Source organism: Melanaphis sacchari, unplaced genomic scaffold (assembly GCF_002803265.2).
Source record: "Melanaphis sacchari strain LSU unplaced genomic scaffold, SCAv2.0 Contig64_pilon_pilon, whole genome shotgun sequence".
Taxonomy (NCBI): domain Eukaryota; kingdom Metazoa; phylum Arthropoda; class Insecta; order Hemiptera; family Aphididae; genus Melanaphis; species Melanaphis sacchari.
Genome location: NW_020271462.1, coordinates 597737 through 619360, shown reverse-complemented (window position 1 = coordinate 619360; position 21624 = coordinate 597737). Strand labels below are relative to the sequence as shown.

Genomic DNA, 21624 nt, shown 5'->3' with positions numbered 1-21624 from the left:
TGATTAATCGATGTATGTTTTTTTTTATGATTCTAACACGTTTTGTTGTGTTTAAAACCATTAAAATTCTAAACATATAATAATTATTTAATTTAAAATAATTATTATCTATTAACTGTGAAATCAAAGTTCAAATTAAAATTGATTGTACATTTTTACCTATCTAAACATAACCTCAATACATGCAGTTTGACTTGTGGTGTTAACTATACATAAATAAACAATGATCAAAACTTAGCAGAAATTCTTTCTCAATACCTACGTTACAACTGAATTGCATTTGACATGATAAATAGATAAAATTTCTATACGGCGTACACCTTATTAATTCTAAGTCCGTGATAAATATATTGATATAAAATTAGGTAAAAATATAAAAATACATTTTATTGAATTACCTACCTTATAATGAAACAAATAATTTATGCAGAAAACAATTATTATTTTACCATATTTCGTCGTCAACTAATATCAATAGATATTTAGTTATTTTATTCTGACTTCAAGGTTTTACAGGGAAATGTGACATATCCATTGTAAAGAATACTCCACGCGTATAACTTAAGTAGAAATTTTTATTCATACAACTACACTTACCTGAAACAAAAATATTAATAATAATGATTAAAATATTGTATTATTCATTAAATTAGTTTCTAATACAGTAATAATATAAATTGTAAAAGCAGTAAATTAATTTTTAATCAGCCTGATAAGTTGGATAAGCTGACTGAAATCGGACTTTGGTGTTGTTTTGATTAAAATGGAATCTACAGGAATTGGAGAAAAATCTTTTGAAAGTACTCTTATGTATCTATAGTATACTTATCATAGGTTCCATTCAGTTCGTATCATCATAGTTTCTACAATATGCAAGTAAATAAATGTTTTACTATGTAAACATATTTACGTTTTGCATAAAATATATTATTTAGTAATTTACATTATACCTATTAAAATAGTACTTGATATTTTGCAAAACGCTATTAGTCATGTTTTTCTAACAATAATAATAATATCAATTTATTAGTAATGAAATCACAATAATTTTGAGGATAAATAAAATTAATATATAAAATTTTATAAAAACAGCCATAAGTCAACAAATAATTTTTGGTACTACTTAAAGTAACATGGATTAAATAAATTATAATACAATTATAAATTAATTACTTAAATAAAATAAAACAATCTCTCTTTCTTTTTTCGATTTTTATTATTCAATATTTAAGTTTATATAGGTCGTACAACATACGCTTAATTATGATTAATCCACTTAATATCAAGTGTCACGAATGCATACACACACGCATACATAGCACATACATGTAACTACATCATAATAACTACATAATACAAACAATTAAAAGTAATTTTAAAATGCGATAAAATACACATACCGAATTATAATCTGCAGGTTTATTATTTTTCCAACTTACGAATTAAAATATTTTTAACTATGTTTTGAAATTACAAAAGCAATAATTTTTATTTCTTATAAGATAATAAATGACAAAAAATGGTTAAAATAATTAAAATCCTATAATACACAAATGTATGAGTATAGTGCAATTGTTTGACAAGAAAACAATTAAAATAAAAACAATTCAATGACACATTAGAAAATTACATACACGATAACAAGAATGTATATTAATAATTTATATTTCAACGTTAATAAATTAATAAATTCACCTTTAATGACGAGTCTTTGAATGAGTTGCTATAAATTTTATAAACAACTTTGCGTAAATTATAAAATTATTTTTAAATTTATTTTTATTAAATTACAGTATCGAGTGATATATAAAATTCAAAAACGTGTATAAATATTAAATATATCAAAATGAAATTAATCAGTTACAATTCATTTGAAATATTAATACATACACTAAATGCAGTGTCAAGCACAAAAATCGTCATCTATTGACTATTAGTCATTGCAAAACTTCAAGGACAACTGCTACTCGATAAATCAATTTCTTATTAGCGATAACAAATCAAACAAACCGGTCAAATTGAATAAGATGACGACGGACATTAACTTATTTAATCACAATTTTATTATTATCGCTATAATGGTATAAATTCACTAGGAATTATTATTAAAATTACTGACTTATAAAATCAATTTAAAACAAAGAAATGTATATGTGTTTTATTTTAAGATGTATAATTAAACTTTAGAGAAGAAAGTAGATAAATTTCATACTTATCTATTATTCAGAAACGTTATCTGAACGATGATCACGTATTAGTGTTAATTTTCACTATAATATTAAAACACGTGAAAAATCACAGTTTTATTTTAAATAATTGATCAGGCAAATCTCATTTATTTTTTTTTTGTTTTACTTAATTAATACGAATGTGAAGTCATAACGTGAAACACATAATTTCTAATAATATATATAATATTATATATATTTTTTTATTTATTCATTATATGTTTATTGTACATGCGTAATATATATATATACATCTATGCATTTACCTATATAAGGGACATTTAACTATTTTTTTAATGATCAATTTATCCACTATACATTTATATCAACATACTAAAAATAATTACTTGGTTTAAAATTATCTTTGATATCATTTTTATCGGTGAGTTTGTTTATAATTGTAAATTTGTTTTTTTTTTTATTGGTTGTATATTAATATAAAAATAACCTTACCTAATAATAATAATTATTATTATTATAGACTCGACGGAAATGAACATGCAACTGATTAGATACTAAATATACATACCTATCATACACATTAATTACATTATAACGTTTTAATATAGATACATACACATTTTAAAGATGTATAGGTATTTAAAAATTGTAGACCAATTTGTACAGTGATGAATACAATATTATCTATGGCCATACAATAATTACTCCACATAAATTGTGATTGTACATAAAGCATTTCAAGTGAAACGATTCATATCAACGATATTGATTACAATATACTAGTGTGTAATATTATAAATTACATAGGACTGTGCTCGCCTCCTGCATCATTTTATATTTAGTGAACATTATGACGCTATTTGTCGTATAATTGCAATTTTGTAAATAGTATCCTGAGGCACCGACCATTAAGCGGTGAGCCATTTTGTTTTCAACGACAATACGATTCGCAATTTTTTATGTGACGATTCCAATAAAAAATCGACATGTAAATGCGCTATTGGACAAATGAAACTTGTGTGCAGTGTACACATTTTTTAAATTATAGTGTTACGTGAGAGTTTTGCGTACATGCGATTCGGTGATATTGTGTTCTGTGACAGTCAGCACTCACAGCAGAGTTTGAATTCATACGTGTATTACTATTATTTTTTATATTTTCCTTTATTTTAGTCAATGATAAGATAAAGGTTTAAAAAAAATGACTGATGCGTAATATGTGATAAACGAACCTATTGATCGTATAGTAATACATAATACGTTTTGTATTATGTATAAAGAATTTAAAATAATGTACATGTTTTATAATGGATCAATAAACCATACTCCATAAATATAATACATAAAAGTGAATGAACAAATTGTTTACATTTATTTTATACAGTATACAATATTATAATAATAATATTATGCTGGAATTATCAGATAAAGGCGTGTCTCGTGTAATTTGTGACAAAAATCTTATAATTATTTCCTGTGTTACGAACATATGCGTTTTTATATTAAATTGGTGTTCTTTATATTTTTGAAAAATCTCTGATAAGAAATCTGATATTTACCATTTCAATTGCCAAGGATTTTATTATAAAAATATATGATTTAATTTTAATATTACTATTATTTATCAGTTACTAAGTTCATTTGACTTCCTTTATAAATTTACTCGTATAATATTACTTAAACGAGTATTTAAATTTGATTTGCTACATTGTAGCAGCTACAATAAAACGCTTTAGTCACTTCAAATACTGCTATTGCAGGTATTATAACAATATTAGAAAAATAAATAACTTTCCTGGTTTCATGATTATTTTTACGAAGAATCAATTTTTTTTTTAATCATTCCTTCTTAGGACAAACCACAGTCTGCGATATTATAGACCTATATCATAGTAAATTTAACAGATTCGAACAGCTTATGTGTATAATGGTATTATATGGCCTCTAGTATATAACATTATCGAGCTAACTATAATACCGGTAGGAATTCGTAAATTTATTTTTTATTTGATGACGTAAATACGGAGGTATATCGTATATACGCGAGGCTCAAGCTTCATGATAAACCAATATCGCGATGTCGCATCGTCTCTTATTATATAGTCTTTGCGAACGCAATCAATAGTCGTTTCACGTATAATATTAAGTAGATTTAATAGTATTAAATATTTCGTAATAATCAAATTTTTTGTTAGTTTTTCCACATAACATTCTCGTAAGCCTGTACACCATTTACAATATACGTCACTTTTAAACTTAATATAAAACATGCAGTTGTTGGAAAGCCGTTATTTTTTCTCATAGTGTATGATTTATTTTGTCGATAAAATCTCGCGCAGAAAACGACTCGGAGAAATCGATCCCCCCCCCCCAACCAATAACTCACGGATCGGATCCGCATCCGCCGCTGCGGCAGTTGCCACTGCTGCAGTAAGCGAGGGCCGAAAACCACTTAACCGGATTAGTAATATTATTATTAAAAATACGTATTCCAATGGCCGGGTGTTTCAAAACCGAACAACAACACATGAGAACATACAGACATCGTGTGCATTATCGCTATCAGTAATGTGGTTTTTTTTTTTTTTTTATCAACCTTGAATGAAATAAAAATAAAAAAATTATTTTTAAGAACACACACACACACACACACACACACACGATATACACTTCTAAGAGCTGTTAGTTATTAATATTTAATACGGTTCACAGAGATTGGATCGATAAATGGACAATACTGGATTGATCAGCACGTGTAATCGTCACGGTTTTCGTCGTCTATTGCCGAGCCATCGCTCGCGCGGCTCGTTGACTCGTGCTTATATCTATATTATTACGGACGTGGCACGGCTTATTTAACCGTAGTACACCATTGCAAACTACTGTGATTTTCGAATAGGCGTAAAAGACAAAAAAATACAATTTAACACGCGTTGTTAAATATATATTACTTATATTATCGGGAAGAAAACTGAAATATTTAGATTTATAAACGAGACACTTATCTCTTATTTAAAGACTCTGTTAGAAAAAACTATGCTCACACTACCACCATGACTGCTAATAATATTACACTCGTGTAATTCGTTAGTATTATATAGGCCAATGAAAACAGCTATTTCCTTTCCATGATTCATTTTCGAACTCTTTTTACCACCTAGCGGTTGAACGTTGAACCGGGTATTCGATAATCCGTCTATGTCCATAAGTAACTACATAATATCAGTTCATATCCCTTTCTCTCAAAAATAACAATACTGCACGACAACGACGACGATTACGACGACGACACGCGATGATAATGATCGTATGGTTACAGCACGAGAGATGGCTCTTTACGCGCCACGGCGGCGACCGATTAAATCTATCACGGAACCGAGGGCCGAGGGGCGCCCTTTCATCCCCACACCCACCAACCGCCGTTCAAATTATAACAAACTTACAAACGTTGTGCACACATTATATATAACAATATACAGAGCGACGACGGTGAGTGCATGGCTGTTTGCCGCGGTAAACATGTATACATACACTGTACACACGTATTATGGTAGAGTTGATGGCCGAACCCATGGACCAAGTTAATTCCGGTACACGAGCCTTGGCTAGACGCATAGCCCCAATGTAATAACTATAAAACACTTTACCACACACCACTCTGTATACGTACGTCAATCTACTACCCTCTCTCGCCTTGCTATATCGCTGCGCCCGTATATACACGCCCACACACACATACACATGTGCTATATCTCTACGTACTTAAATCCCTACCCACCACCACCGCCACCACCGTATTACTTGACGCTCGCTCGATTGTGTGTGTGTGTGTTTATGTGTGTATATAATTCCACGGCGTTATCTACACGTCGTCCATCGTTATCAGCGTGCCCGGTAGAAACGACCGTCTAAAAACCTTTTGCCGACGCACACACACACACACACACACACACACAGACTAACGTGTTATCTCTCACAACATACACACTTACACACACACACTGCGTATTTGTACGTATAATATATAAATATACCGTGCATATGTATACAGCGTGTGCGCGTTCCTTATCAGTATCATGCCGGTAGGGTCTATCCGTCTAACCGTGACCGGTTGTATACAAGTATACAACAAGCGGGCACATACATACACCCACACGTACACCGGACACCAGTCGTCGAGCGGAGATAGTATAATATGGAGCTGTGGTATATGGTTGTACAGCGTAGTGGTGGAAGAGTGTGCGCAAGGGGACCGAGAAAGATAACCGGGTACTTATCATTGTACGCGGCTAGGGCGTAAAAACAATGCGCCGTATAATTTTTTCTTTTTATACCCCCCCCCCTACCTACTTCCACGATAGTACCGAAATAGATAACGATCCCCAGTATCTCAATAATAATAATATAATATACAAACATACAATTAATACGATATGATATATTTTATTATACCAAACAACCTTATATATATAGACTGCATAAAAACGATATCAACACAGTATAAAAATATTATATTTATGGTCAGTTTAGATTTTTACCATGAAAATATTTCTGTTCCGATAAATGGGAATAGAAATTATATTATGATAATTATATGCGCAACATTATTTATTTAATGAAAACAGTAAGTCAGTAAAGGCATCTAGTTTTTGTGAACATTTAATAACTAAAAAATATTATAATAAACTATGCTATGATACAGCTAGATACTTTTTACAATTTTTTTTCGGTTATAATAATATTACAACGAAATATAATATTTTGTGAACTGAAAAAATACACTTATTTTATTGCCATTGCTTGAGTATTGTTCAAATATCGCTTAAGTAAACATCACAAAGACTAATATTTATTCAACATATATTAACCTGCGGATAGACATTAAAATAAATATCATTTTTTGATTTAATTATGAATTAAATTTTATAATATAATATTGAACATTGTAAAAATAAAGGATAATAGGTCTACGATGAAAATGTTTGAAAGATATGACAACTATAGTGAATAGATTAATTTTAGTAATTAATAATAATATATTAACATTTATAATTTGTATAATAAAGTATAATAAACACTAAATCCAATATTACATTTATTTTATATTTTTTAAATATAAAGACTTTCGTCCTTAATATATAAACATTTTAATAAGCAATAAATTACTCGTACAGATTTTGGTTTTGACGTGTCAACATTTCCAGAAAATGTATTCGCTAAATAATTTACAGTAAAAAAGATATTTCTTAGGTATTACAAAAATCTGAAAAATTTGAAATTTTGGTCTTTAAATAAGTATACTCTTAATTAAGTATTCAAAAATTCTATATCATTAAATACCTATCATCGGTACAAATTTAAAATTTAGGTAAAACTATGTGTTTTGTTCTAAAATTGATTACTAACCTATTTATATTTTTATAGGAATATTAAGCAAATTTAAACATTTTTAAATTGGTCACGTCATGTTTTTATGCAATATCCATATAATTTATTATTTAATAGTACTATAACTATTGAAGTATAGCGATGTGAGAATAACTGTTTTCGTATTTTATTTTTTTATTAAAAATGTTAAGATTATATTTCCTTCCTTAACTATGTAATACATCTCTGATGTACCTACATTTTACATGAAACATTTAATAATTTTACTTAAAAATGGCAAGCCTTAAAAATTCTAATTTAAATGACTTATAAATTAAACTACAACTTTAAAAGTAAATATTTAGACATTTTGTAAAAGTTACAAGTCTTATTTATTATAATAAATTAAAATTTACTTTTCTAAATTAATTATGAATTTCTTGATTACAAAAAAATAACTGCGATAGATATCTTTCTATATTTCATACACGATAAAAATGCAATAATTAAATATTACACTAATAATATTTCCATTACAAATAAAACTATTAATCTTACGCAATGTTGTTACTATTTAATGTAATATTTATTACTTATAAATTATAACTTATAAGTTATAACTAACAAAGTAACAAACAAAGGTGAAATATTTTTTTTACTCATAAAATATGTAGACTAATATACCTAAACTAGTACATGCAGAATACCTAGTTTTTCTTTTAATGATACTAATTAGATAACGCGAAATAAATTATTTAGTATTTTGATATTTTATGATGCAGATAAGGTAACGGTTAAACGACATTCGTTATTCTACACAATGACAAACACTGGTATTATGAAATCTAATAGATATTTAAAGTGTTTATGAACACGTTAAAAATAAACAGGTTTATTGAATAACTTTGTTAAATAAAATATGGCATGAACAATAAAAATAGTTAATTTTAAATATACTATGATTATTTTATTTATATGTTATACATTTTTACTTTACAATTTTCCAAGAGAATTTATAAAAAAAAAATTCTATGAGGAGATATTATTTTTTATGTAATTGACGTCCAAAAGATATATTTTTTTAGTTATAATATTAAATTAATAATAAAACTGCCCTAAATAAAAATGTATTAACGTTTCAAATATTTTATATAAGTGAATAAAATAACAAAATTATTGTGAATAATTGGAGGGACAAGACAATGCCAATGTTCCCCCTATTTAAAGTGGTTATATGAATGTCATGTTTGCAATGAAGACATAATACTGAGTAAGTTATTTTAAATTTTAAAAAACTGTTGACAAATATAAAAATATTACCATAATATTATCAATAAAAAGTAAAAATAAACAACAATCGAAGAATATAAAGGACTAACAAAATGATGTACTTTAAAAATAATAATGACTATTTCAATTTCTTGAACATTTGCAATAATTATTATACTTAATCCTAAGATATATTTTAAGAAACCAAGTCATTTTATTGAAAAATATTCCTTCTTAAGCACTTATTTACATATAATTAAACTAAAATAATTTTATAGATGTCTATGCTTATACCTCAAAAAAAATAGCTAAAAGGTATAAAATATCATCTATTTATACTAACGTCAATATTTAAGCGTTAATATTTTTTTAATTTGGGAATAAATTACAAAATAACATATACCTACCGTCATCTATATTTTGAGCTATACTAACACACTGATAAATAGACGGATAACAGAATAAAACAAAACACCAATTTACAACTATATAATCATCCAATATAACGTAAGTACGCAGTTTTTTATAATGCATACTGATTTATGTAGATAATTAGTATTTATTATTATAATAACTTTACTATATTTTCATTGTATTCAAATTTTTGTCCTTTTCACGAAAAATTCGTAAGTCACTATTATTTAAATAAATTTATATATTTTAATATTTTAATTTATTATTTAACAGAATAAAATATTAATTATAAACAAGGCACATAAAAAACAATATTATAATCATTTAAGTCATATGGCATATACGATCCAATGATATCTCATATCTGATAAATTATTGACAAATATATGTAAATCAGAAATCACACAAAAGTCAAACCGGTATCAAAACAGTATAATGGTTTGTGTATACCTACTGTAGACTCATACACACTTAACCTAACGCATTTTACGCATTAGTTACTAATTAGTAATATTAATCCACATTATAATAAACACATAAAGTTAAATGTTAATACATTATACATTTATACCTCTACATTTATTTTTACTCTGCATTATGTATTTTCAAACAAAATTAGAATTTGGAAACTAAGATTTTTGTGAAATCTTATAGGGTATAGATAATAGAATAGTTAACAATAGAAAAACGACACTCCAAAATCTAAACATTTATAGGTAAGCTTACCTAAAGTCAGTGTAAAACGTAAACTAAAAAATTAAAACAAACAGCTATTATAGTCATTGAATTATGCATAAATTATTAATTAATTAATAATTATTAAACAGTTTTAATGTATGCGCGGCTTATGATGCTAGAGAAGTCTTGCGCCCTTAGTATTATTATGTACAATAATTATATATTTTGACTATAAACGGCTATTTTCAAAATAACTTTTACATTTAATAAAATACATTTTTGAAATTAGTTTAATGCAGTTTTAACTAACTCTACATAGACACTTAAAAATTTGCTTAAAAGTTTTATATGTTTATCCGGTTTACTGGTATAATTTATATAATTTAATATATTATAAACCAATACATTTATAGATTGATTTAAAATTCCTAGGAATACCTAGTAAAGTATTAGTAACCAAATCAAATTTCTATTTCTGATAATGAATTTAAATTTATCTGATAATCAAACACGATAACAAATTAAAACGATGGTTAATAAAATTAATACACTGTGCACGCTGAAGTTTAAAATAAATTACGATTTTCTAAGAATAAAGAATACAAACAATATATTATGATTAACTACAAATAGAAATACGTTTGATGTTTTATTGGGAATTGAATAAGAAACTAATATAGTAAAAAGGATTATAATTTATCAATAGTGACATCATATCGGAATATACACAACTGGCAAAGAGCAAATAAGATAATCTTAACTCCAAGTGTTTAAAAAAATTTAATTTAGTCAACATTATTGTAGTTAACAAAAATCATAAGTTGTTACGTAATCTAGCATTTAAAATTTATTATTTAAAAAACAATTATTTTTAATGAATATTGAAATACAAGACAAAAATATATTTTAATACTTTATCATTTTTTTTTTAAATACGAAATTAATTGTTTTTGATCTAGTGTACTGTAGTAAATTTTAAACCAATTACAAAGATAAATTATTAACAAGTTTAATGGTATTTTGTTTTAATCATTATTATCGTTATAATTATTCTTATCAATATCTACTATGAAGTGTATACTACAAAATGTTATTTGAAACCTATTGAATAGCTAAAAATAATAAAGTATATATTTACTTTTAAAATAAAACGATTAATTTTCTTTTAATTCTAACATCTTCAAGTGATATAACATCATAATTTTTACGAATTATTAATCTAAACTTGACCCAGTAATGGCTATATTAACGCAAAATTCACCAAAACCATGTTAAAAAAATTTTATTATATTTATAGCAAAAAAATGTTTAGTAAAAAGTTAATAAATTATAATAAAAAAATCCAGTGAATACCTACTATATATTATTAAGTCCGGGCATAACTTTATAGCACACAGTTGACGAAACGAGGTAAAAAGCGATTTAAATACGAAAGGTGACACAGACGTGTCATGGCAGTAACAATAGAATTAAATCCTCAACATATGCACAACTTTGGTTTAAAAAAAATAATAATAGTGTAAATGTGTAAGCATGCATAGATAAAATAATAATATTTTTGGTATAGGTCCAACTGGTAACGAGAAATGGTGAAATCCCATTATTATTTGTATGTATTTTATGTTTGTAATATATTATTATTTATTATATTTCATATATATATAACAGATGAAAAAAATACGATGGCGTTATCATTGACAATTTGCAACGAATGAAAAATCATATTTTCATTCATCGAGTGAACGGAAAATGGGAGAAATAGAATTATGAACGTCAGCTAAAAAATATTGAATGAGAAGAGTTTTTATCTGGAGTTGAACAAATATTAAATAAGTACATAGCACAATAAAATGTTGATTAAAATATTATTTTGAAACCGTAAATTATATTACGTATAGTAATAATGATTAATATCTTATCATTGATCAATTTTATAGCTTACAGAAAATCAAGCATATATTGGAGGTATTAAGATCGCATCAATTCTGTTAAATACTCAAGTAAAAGTATTTAAATACTTTTTAAATACTCGAATGCATATTTAAATAAAAAATTCTAAAAATTACTTGGAAATATAATTTAAAATACTTTTACATTTTATATTCAATTACCTTTATCAATAAAAAAATTATTTATAATATGTCAGTATATGTCAGTAGTTATTTGTATGCCATACTATACATATAAAATAGTATATATTTTCAAGAAATTTAAAAGTTCATTTTTATTTATGTACATACCTAGTTTCAAATTTGCTTATTATCATTTTCAGAAGCATGTGTCCCTCGATCTATTAGTAATAAACCAATCAGCGTAATATTAATACCTATACTTTAACTACAATTATCAATCAGCTTAATATATTACTATTAGTAGGCTACTTTTAAAATTATTAATAATTTTTATTTTTGATCTGCTAAAGTTTGTACTAGAAACCAGATTCAATTCGCTAATTTACTATTCAAAACCGCTATTAAAGTTTAATATTGATGTATTTTTCGACTTCTTATCATTTATAGTGTATACATATTATATCCACATAAAAAAAAACACACACACACACATTTGTAAAATTAATTCATTCATTGCTCTATTCAGAATTTAAAATGTTTTTAAAAAAAAATAAGTATTTGTATTTATCTATACTTTTTTTTAAGTATCTGTATTAGTTTTTACTCAAATAATTTTTTTACTGAATATTTAATTCAAAAAGAAATATCTGTATCTATTACTTGAAAACTTTTAAATATAAAATAATTTAAGTTGATATTAAAAATATGTTTATTAATTTATTATACTTTTTCGAGTGATCAATTAAAAATTCAAATTTGAAACCACAATTAAATAATTTATATTTTATCTTACTACTTATAGAATTTAAAATATTTAGGATAACATTATAAATAAAATTAATTACAGAGTTAAATATATAACTAAAAATATCTTTATCTTGATAGAACTATTTGAATCGTTAGTGTATTTTTCTTGACCCCCTTATACCTATTTACTATATAAACGCCACTATTGTGATTGGATAATACGTGAGAAACCCTATTCTATTCATGGCTATTAATTTCCTTTAGATTCAGCAGTAGAATAATACTGCTGTAACACTATAACAATGTTCAATGACTTTTAAAAGATTAGAAACTCAAAAAACATAATTTATTTTCAACTAAATCAAGTTTCATCATATTTAAATATCTCATTTTCAAATTTTTCATTTATTACCATTAAAAATTATATAATTAATTCAAAAACCGAAGAACTTGCTTTAACTGTATTGTAGGTTATAAGTTTAACAAGATATTGAATAGGATAGTATTGTAATGATGTGTTAATTGTATATTTAATGATAAATCTAGATAGGTTAGGCCGAATACTTAAAGATTCTGAGCAAAGAATACTTAAAGATTAACATCTATTTTTAAAGATAGTTTATGTATATACAATTAGTTAGAATATTTTTAAAATATTATTGCGTATAAAAAAATTCTAACACACTTAGTGAAATATTTAAAATTTTAATTCCCTACCATAGGTAATTTTCAAAGATTAATAATATAACATAAATCGTTTAAGGAAAATTGTTATTTTATGTTGAAGTATCTAATTCCGTTAACATTTGGACATCAAACAAAAAGAAAATGCTTATGTTAAAATGACTTCATACCTAAGCCATAACCTAGATAATTTAAAAACATTAAATGAAACATCGTTAATAACATCCTCGTTTATGATATATTATTGAATATTTTATTTGTAAGTTGCAGTAATTTACGACACGTAACTATAAAAGAGTCATTTGTCGTATCAATTATTTACTATTTATAAAACAATTGGAAACAACAAAAATGTTCCTGGATACTTTAATTATTATTTTGAGTATTTCGGAAGAGATGCAGTCAACGAGTATATGGTATAATAAGGAGGAGGTTATATGATAAATTGATAAAGATAAGAAAAAATAAGTTTGGTTTATATACGTATATAAAGGTTTCGTAAACAAGGAACGCCTAATGGTCACGTTGTGTCTTACTCATAACCGTCCATCCGTGACCCTAGAAAATAAAAAGATAAGAAAATTTTTTTCACTGACTCTTTTTATCCGTGAGAATCGATGACGTAATTATACAAATATTTGAATACGTACAATCGTGTATTACCTGTTGTCGTTTTTTCCCCTCATCATCATCAGTCTAAACTTATACTAATATGATAGCCGATAGGTATATAAAACATGTCGAAGTAATCAAAAATACTAGAGGTCAACATCACACTAATGGTATATTATAACTTGCATATTCAGATAGACTTTAATAAAAATGACAACATCTTTTTCATTATTTTTATCGATACAATAATAGTTAAATTAAACAATGTGCAATAAGATATTATATACAGATACCTAATCTAGTATAAATATATATATTTTTTTAATAATAATTTAAGTATATTTAATCAAGTTAAATGATACAAATAGTAAGTTATAGGTATAACATTTCTAATTGCTTTTATAAATAAATACCAAAAAATTTAACTAAAATTTTACTGTTTATTATTTTTACTTATAAGTGAAATTCTATTTTTATTAATAATTATCTTGTACAATTATTATACCTCAAATATCTATAAAAATATATAATAGTATTCAATAAAAGTATACATTTTGAAAATATATTGTTTTAATTAGATTGATATTTAAAAGCATATTTTATAAATAAGTTAATATAAATTGAAATGTTATTTCAATAAAAAAGTAACTACCGTTGTGAGATAGGATTAATTTAGAATAACTATAATGTTTTTAGGCAATGTCGGCAAAGGTCCTTTTACTTGTAACTCTTAATTCTAAGAATTGTTGATTACAGTGATTGTTCATTATTATAATTTTATATAATTGTTATCTAATTATAAATCACTTGATCCCTGACAGCATATAACTTATTTTATTATCACCGAATCGTATTAAGTGAAAATAATATATAGTATCTACTTTTTAACGTTCTATTCAAGACAGACGTATAAGAACAAAACACTTTATGTACATTACCATTATCTATACAAATGATTTAAGAGACACTTATCCATAACGACGATGTTTTTACTTTATTATCATTTATTTTTTATACTGATTTCTTATCATTTAATATACATATAAATGTAAAACTTAAACAAATTTCACGATAAATATATTATTTATTTTCAACTTAAAAAGTACTAAGTATGTTTATGCAATTGAATCAATTTAGTAGGAAGTTTTAATATTAATAACATTTTATCGTTTTCAAAATATATTACATTGTATTACATGCCTAATGCCTATACTTACTTAAACCTAATCTACTTATTATTTATTTTCTTTTTAAATTTAAATTGTCTTAATATTTTAAAATCTTAAAAATTTATTGTGACTTTAAACATTTGATTCAAATATAATAACTTTTTGATCAGAATTAAAACTATTTGAAAAATAATTTATACCTGCTTTTAACTTTTCAATCCTATTTCTTTTTTACAATTTTTTTTTCATAATTGCCTATTTATTTTAATTAAATATATAATTCATATAACATTATATAATTCGATATTAATATAAATTAAAAACAAATATATTGTAATTTTATCATAGTAAATGGAATTTAAAAAAAAATAGGAAATAGTATATCATAACACTTAAATCTAAAGTGTTAATAATTATACCATATTTATCGACCAACATTGTATGTATAAATAATATCAAAGTTTAATAGCTCAAAATTCTCAAACGTTTTTGCACCTTTATTCTTTGTACAAAGTAGGAATATGATTACATAGATTATACTATTATATAAAACTATAGAGTAAAAACTATATTATACTAATAATGTACATCGATCAAATAAGTAAAAAACTTGAGTATTTAAGATTATAATATATTATGCATATGAACACAAAACAAATATAGTAATATACTATCTGTTCAAACGAGTCTTTATAGATTAATTTGAAGGAGGTATTTATTAATAAAATATTTGTAATCAACTATAACTTAAAAATAATTAAAACTTACTTTTATTACATTAAAAATAACAAAAATGAAAAACTATTACTTTTAAATACCATTTATATTTTGTGAAGGACCGTCATTGACCCCATCTTTCCACTTCTACACAATGAAGTACCTGTATCTGTTTAGATATTTATTATTTATTTATTTATTAATTGATTATTATTTTTATTAGGTATATATTAATTTATACTAAATTATAAATTTTAGTTTCAATCATTCAATTCTGAATAAATTAAACACTCGTCATATTATATTATCATATAATTAATTTTACAATTATTTATAAAACAAAATATTTTTAAAATGTTCGCCTTTATAATTGTAATATTTTTTTCCAATTTTCAATTCTAATTTATAACAATTATCAACTATAAGAAGTGTTACATTTTTATTATCAAGCCACAGTTTTATTACAGTTTTATTCAAGTCACTCAATTTCCTTATAAAAACACCCTAATTTAATACAGTTTACGATGTAACAGTTCTCTTTAAAATGTTTTTTGTATAAAAACAACATTACTTTAATAAAATAACCTAACCTAATCTATGTTGGAAAATTAGTTAAGGATTTTATTTTATATTTATGTAATATGATTTACAACTAACAAGCAAGTATTTATGAAAATATCTGCGAAATTCTTTAAAACCCTATTAAGTAACTATTATTTTTTTTATTTACAATTTACAACAATGATAACTAATAAAAAGTGTTGTAACTTTAGTATACAAAAATATTTGGAACTTAATTTGATAGGTAACAATCTTTATTTCTTAAATGTATTTAAATATTAATTTAAAATACTAAACAAATCTTAATAAAGATAAAAACATATAATTGAACATTTGTAGCTTGTCGAAGATTATCTACACATAAAAACCATCATGCGCATCTATATTAAACGTATTTCATTATTAATCTCTTCTGAAATGCTTAATAGCGTTAAGTCAAACAACCATTCGGTGTTTAAAATATAATAATACAATATTTATTATTATTTTTATGTTAGAATGGGGCGGGGTGAGATTTATCCGTAGAGATTATAATTAAAAGAGGGTGTATGGAAAGATAACGAAAAAAACTACAACCCAGAGATGACTATCGTTCGGTAACATTGAGAGATTTAGAGATGAAAACGCAGGCCTGGGTCGAGTTATCCAATAATGTTATCAGCAGGATAATGTGAATGCGCCGGGTCCCATCAGCTCTCGGCTAATCTGAACGACTCATCTGGGGAGTCCAACCGAGATGATAGAGCACGAACTATCAAACATCATCAAGGGCAAACCTATATAACCAGTCTACGCAAGTGTATATATACATACACGTGCATATAAAATGCGTGTGTGTGTTATTATCGCAACTATGAGATAGGTCACAGGACCCAATGTGTGACAAACAACATTTCTTTTTTCCATTTATAACAATATGCAGCACAAAATATATCATATCGTAAAATCCGTTTTTGTTTTATTCACAAACAAAAAATATAAGATAATAACAACAATATTTATTATTCATGTCTGTTTAAACTTCCAGATTTCGATAAAATTATCTCAAATATATAAATTTAAAATAATTTAAGACACTTTCGTATTGCACAAGTAATGTAACTGACAACTATTATTGATTAAAATTCTATTTAAAATAAAATTTAAAGAAATAAAATTATATATTTTTAATACTAAGTACTTTTAAAATATATTGTAATAATAACGAAAATAATATAAAAGACTTCGTAAAGTTATACAACCTATAAGAGAGATGTGAATTTATAATTGTTTTATTTTATTAGTAGGTATGCTGCTACAATAATGTTTTTAATAACATGATGTACGATATTATGTATTTTGATTCAAATTTTTTTTAAATAGTCAAATATAATTTTCCAATGAATTCATTATGTGTACTAGAAAATGTACAAAATAAAATCAATGATCACAATCTATGATATGAAAAGGTAGTTTTATGTCATAAAATAAACATGTATAATTTGAATTTAATCTATTTATTTGATTTTTTGCATAATTATTTTTAAAAAAAATCTGTATTATGTACCTGATTAAAATACAAGGCATGTACTCGTATTATCTTAGTCTTATATGAATTAAACCAAGTTTAAATAAAAACTGTTTCTAAATTAATAATAAAATTCAGAAATCTTAATTAATTCCACATTTGTAATAAAATATAATATACATTTGTGAGTATAAAAAGTATTGATATTTAAAAGCAATCATTAAAAAAATAAAATTACTTAACTAATCATTCGCTTATGGAGAAGATATCTATTCTATTCTCAAAGTAGATAGGGATAAACTGGCGCAATTTTCGATGAAATCACAATTTAAATTTTAAATTAATATTAGGATTAAATATAATTCAGTAATAATTGTTTTATTATACTCGTAGATACCTATGTATCTTATATCAAATATAGCTATAACTTTTAAGTTATAACTTATGATATTTATTTTTATATCGATTTATTCATTATAATTTGTACAATGTCATTCCTATATAGGACTCGAGACGGATAATCGCTTATTGTAGATTTGACAAAAACCGCCACGATACTAAAGTCAGCGATTATCGTACGCAACACTCAACGTCCACGTGTTCGGCGGACCACTCGATAACCCTTGATAGATATCTTTGCGTATTTTTTTTCTTCGCACTCTCTTACTCTTGGGATTTATTATTAATTTTATCAGAACCAAATCCTCTCTAAACGTCTACACACTGCAAGTCTCACACCACGCGACAACCATCATAATATATAAATATATATTATCGTCATCGGACGCGAATAATTATTATTGTTGCGATAATATTATTATAAATGAATATAATTATATAAATAAAGATAACGATAATAATAATCACCTATCACATATCGGTAATGCGAGCAAAAAGCATTGTGCGTAAACTTATTATAGCCTTATAGGAGTATTTTATTATAATATACTTATAAGTATTATAATATAATTGAATCTTACGTTTCAGCGGCTTCGGGTTGCTCTGTTTCCTTCTAGACATTACGGCTGTTTTCCTCTGACTAACTGTCGGCGATGAGCATCTCATGCACGACTGCCAGTCATTATCAATTAACAGCGGTAGTGGTGATGGCAATTGTAGCAGTGACAGGACAACTGCGATAAACGACGCGTTTTTCAATATTTACTCTTCACGCACACCAGCCCCGGGCAGATATAGATAACGCGGTGCAGGTGGCGACAATACGACTGATTTTATAGCGTCGACTAAACGGTGTCGAACATTTAGATTTAAATACTTTACCTAATATATAGTATTACATATTTCAATGTGTGAAACAATATAGTGGGTTCAGACGTGCAAATTGTTTGACGTAAAAAAAAAAAAAAATACCAACGACAACGAATGTAGTTTCTAAAAACTTTTTACGGTGCAACAATTTGATGGACGAAATATTTTTCTTAAAGTTTTTTTTTTTCGGATTGTTTTTTACGGTAGTGTTAAATTTTTATGTATAAGGTTATTCGAAATTCAATAGGTATTTACTAATAGCAAAACACGCGAATTTTTTTTTCTTTAATCTTCCGTGGTTACATTACGGTTACGGATGGTAATTTTTAAACGTATTATTTTGATGGAGTCAGAGTGCGAGCGCGCACGCGCTCAATTCGCGGACATGTACGGAACAACAAACTTCACGAGTCGGACGCGGCAATGCGACTGACGACGACGGCGGCGGCACACTGTACGATACGACGGAGGCGGTAGCGGCGGCGCCGGACCGGCCACACCGTTATCGGCAAACGAACCCACATAATATTATTATTATTATAAATTATTATTATTATTATTATTATAAATTATTTTTATTATTATAAATTATTATTATTATTATAAATTATAATGTTAAACATTAAATTATTATATTATTCAGACCTCAAGTGATTCTCAAGTATTCTTAAATATTGATATTGCAGTTAATTTTGTTCAAATTTTAGTTTAATAGAATTGTGAAATTCAATTGTCGAAATTCCACACTGCGACTTATATATAATTTAGTATTCATAAATTATAATATACTTGCACGAACCAGTTGGGCACAAAATCCTCAAATAGTAAATTTTAATAGGTACATTATAATTAAAAACTTGATTTTTGTACAGCATACACTTGAAAAATGTGTAATTAAAACGCCGAAATGTATAAAAATTAAATTATTTATGTATTAATTAGAGAATAACTATTCTTTCTATTAGCGTCAAATTATATTTTCATTAGATTTAGTTAATATTTAATAATTATTATATAATATTAATTCTGCATATACTATGTATATAATACAGTTATTCATCTCCAAATTTCTAAGTTTTTTCTAAAACTGCAGTGGTTATTTATTTTACCTATCTAAAGTATAATATAGATGCTCACACAGTCTCACGGTCGTACGGTTCCTATTATTGTCACATATTCGTTATCATTATAATATCGCGTTATAATAAGTTCCAAGTCCAAAAAATTAAAAATTAAAATGACGATAAAGTAATGCACAACTTTAAATAATAGCTTCTGAGTATCGGTAATAATACAAAAACGTGAATTTTGATTAATACAATTTAAAACCCTGAAACTTAGAATTATGTACAAACTAAATTTTATTAAAATTAATCTACCAATTTAATTCGAATTTATAATATAGTTCTTTAGAATGTGGTTAATATATAATAAAAATTTACAATTACACGAGAATTCGCTCTTTAATTAATAATTATAATGATATCATGCAGAAAGAGTGAAGTATTGAAAATTTAGTATGTCCTTATAGATGATCTTTTTAAGATTTTCAAAAAAAAATTTGCACAAGCCTACTTCAACCTTTAGGATTGTCCTAATCCTAATATATCCTATTATTAAAATATATATTTAGGTATAATCATATAAGGTACCCTATATTAGTACAATTTAATTAGCTCCTGAATCTAGATATAAAATATTTTTTCCTTAAAACTTACCTAGGTACCTATTTCATTTAATTAGTTCTTATATTTTGACTATAATTAGTTGGCTCACAATACATTTATTCTAAAAATACGTGGATTACAAAAATGGTATTTAAAATTTAAGTTTTATGCGTTAGTATAAATGATAACATATATCTTAATAATAAAAAGCTAAATAAATCACGTATCATCAGATATCGTAGCTTATTATTACTGTTGGTTTAATAATATTATAAATCGAACAAAACAAAATATGAACATAGTATAACATATTTATAATTATAAATAAAAATAATAAAATATAACATATATATTATAATCTATTTAAGGGTTAAGGCCAATACTTTTATTCTTTTATATTTGTGGTAATTATAGTGTTTTTTTGTTTTTGAGAACTAATTATAAGTTATATAATTTCACAGTTTTAGGAGCAAATTCAATGGCCATATATAAATTTCCCTAATATTGATTGTATACCAGCCTATATTGTGTTGTATAGTGCATTTCTACAAACTACAGTAGTACATTGTAACATTATATCAATTTAAAAACCCTATTCGGGTGAGAATATTTAAAATAGTTAAAAGTTATAAATTACAATTACTTAAGTAGACATATTAAACAGAACAGCAGTTCCTAAACTTTTTTAGTTTATTCATCCCC

General features: G+C 25.4%; 1 protein-coding gene across 1 annotated transcript in view; it reads right to left on the bottom strand.

Annotated features, from left to right (window-relative positions):
* Positions 1-19670, bottom strand: part of LOC112600430 (zinc finger protein ush-like) — a 99261-nt gene extending 79591 nt beyond the window's left edge. Inside the window, exon 1 of the mRNA XM_025347644.1 lies at positions 18967-19670. Within this exon, the coding sequence (XP_025203429.1) occupies positions 18967-19051 (85 nt within the window). The 5' untranslated portion in view covers positions 19052-19670. The remainder of the gene's footprint in view (positions 1-18966) is intronic.
* Between the last annotated feature and the right edge of the window lie 1954 nt (positions 19671-21624).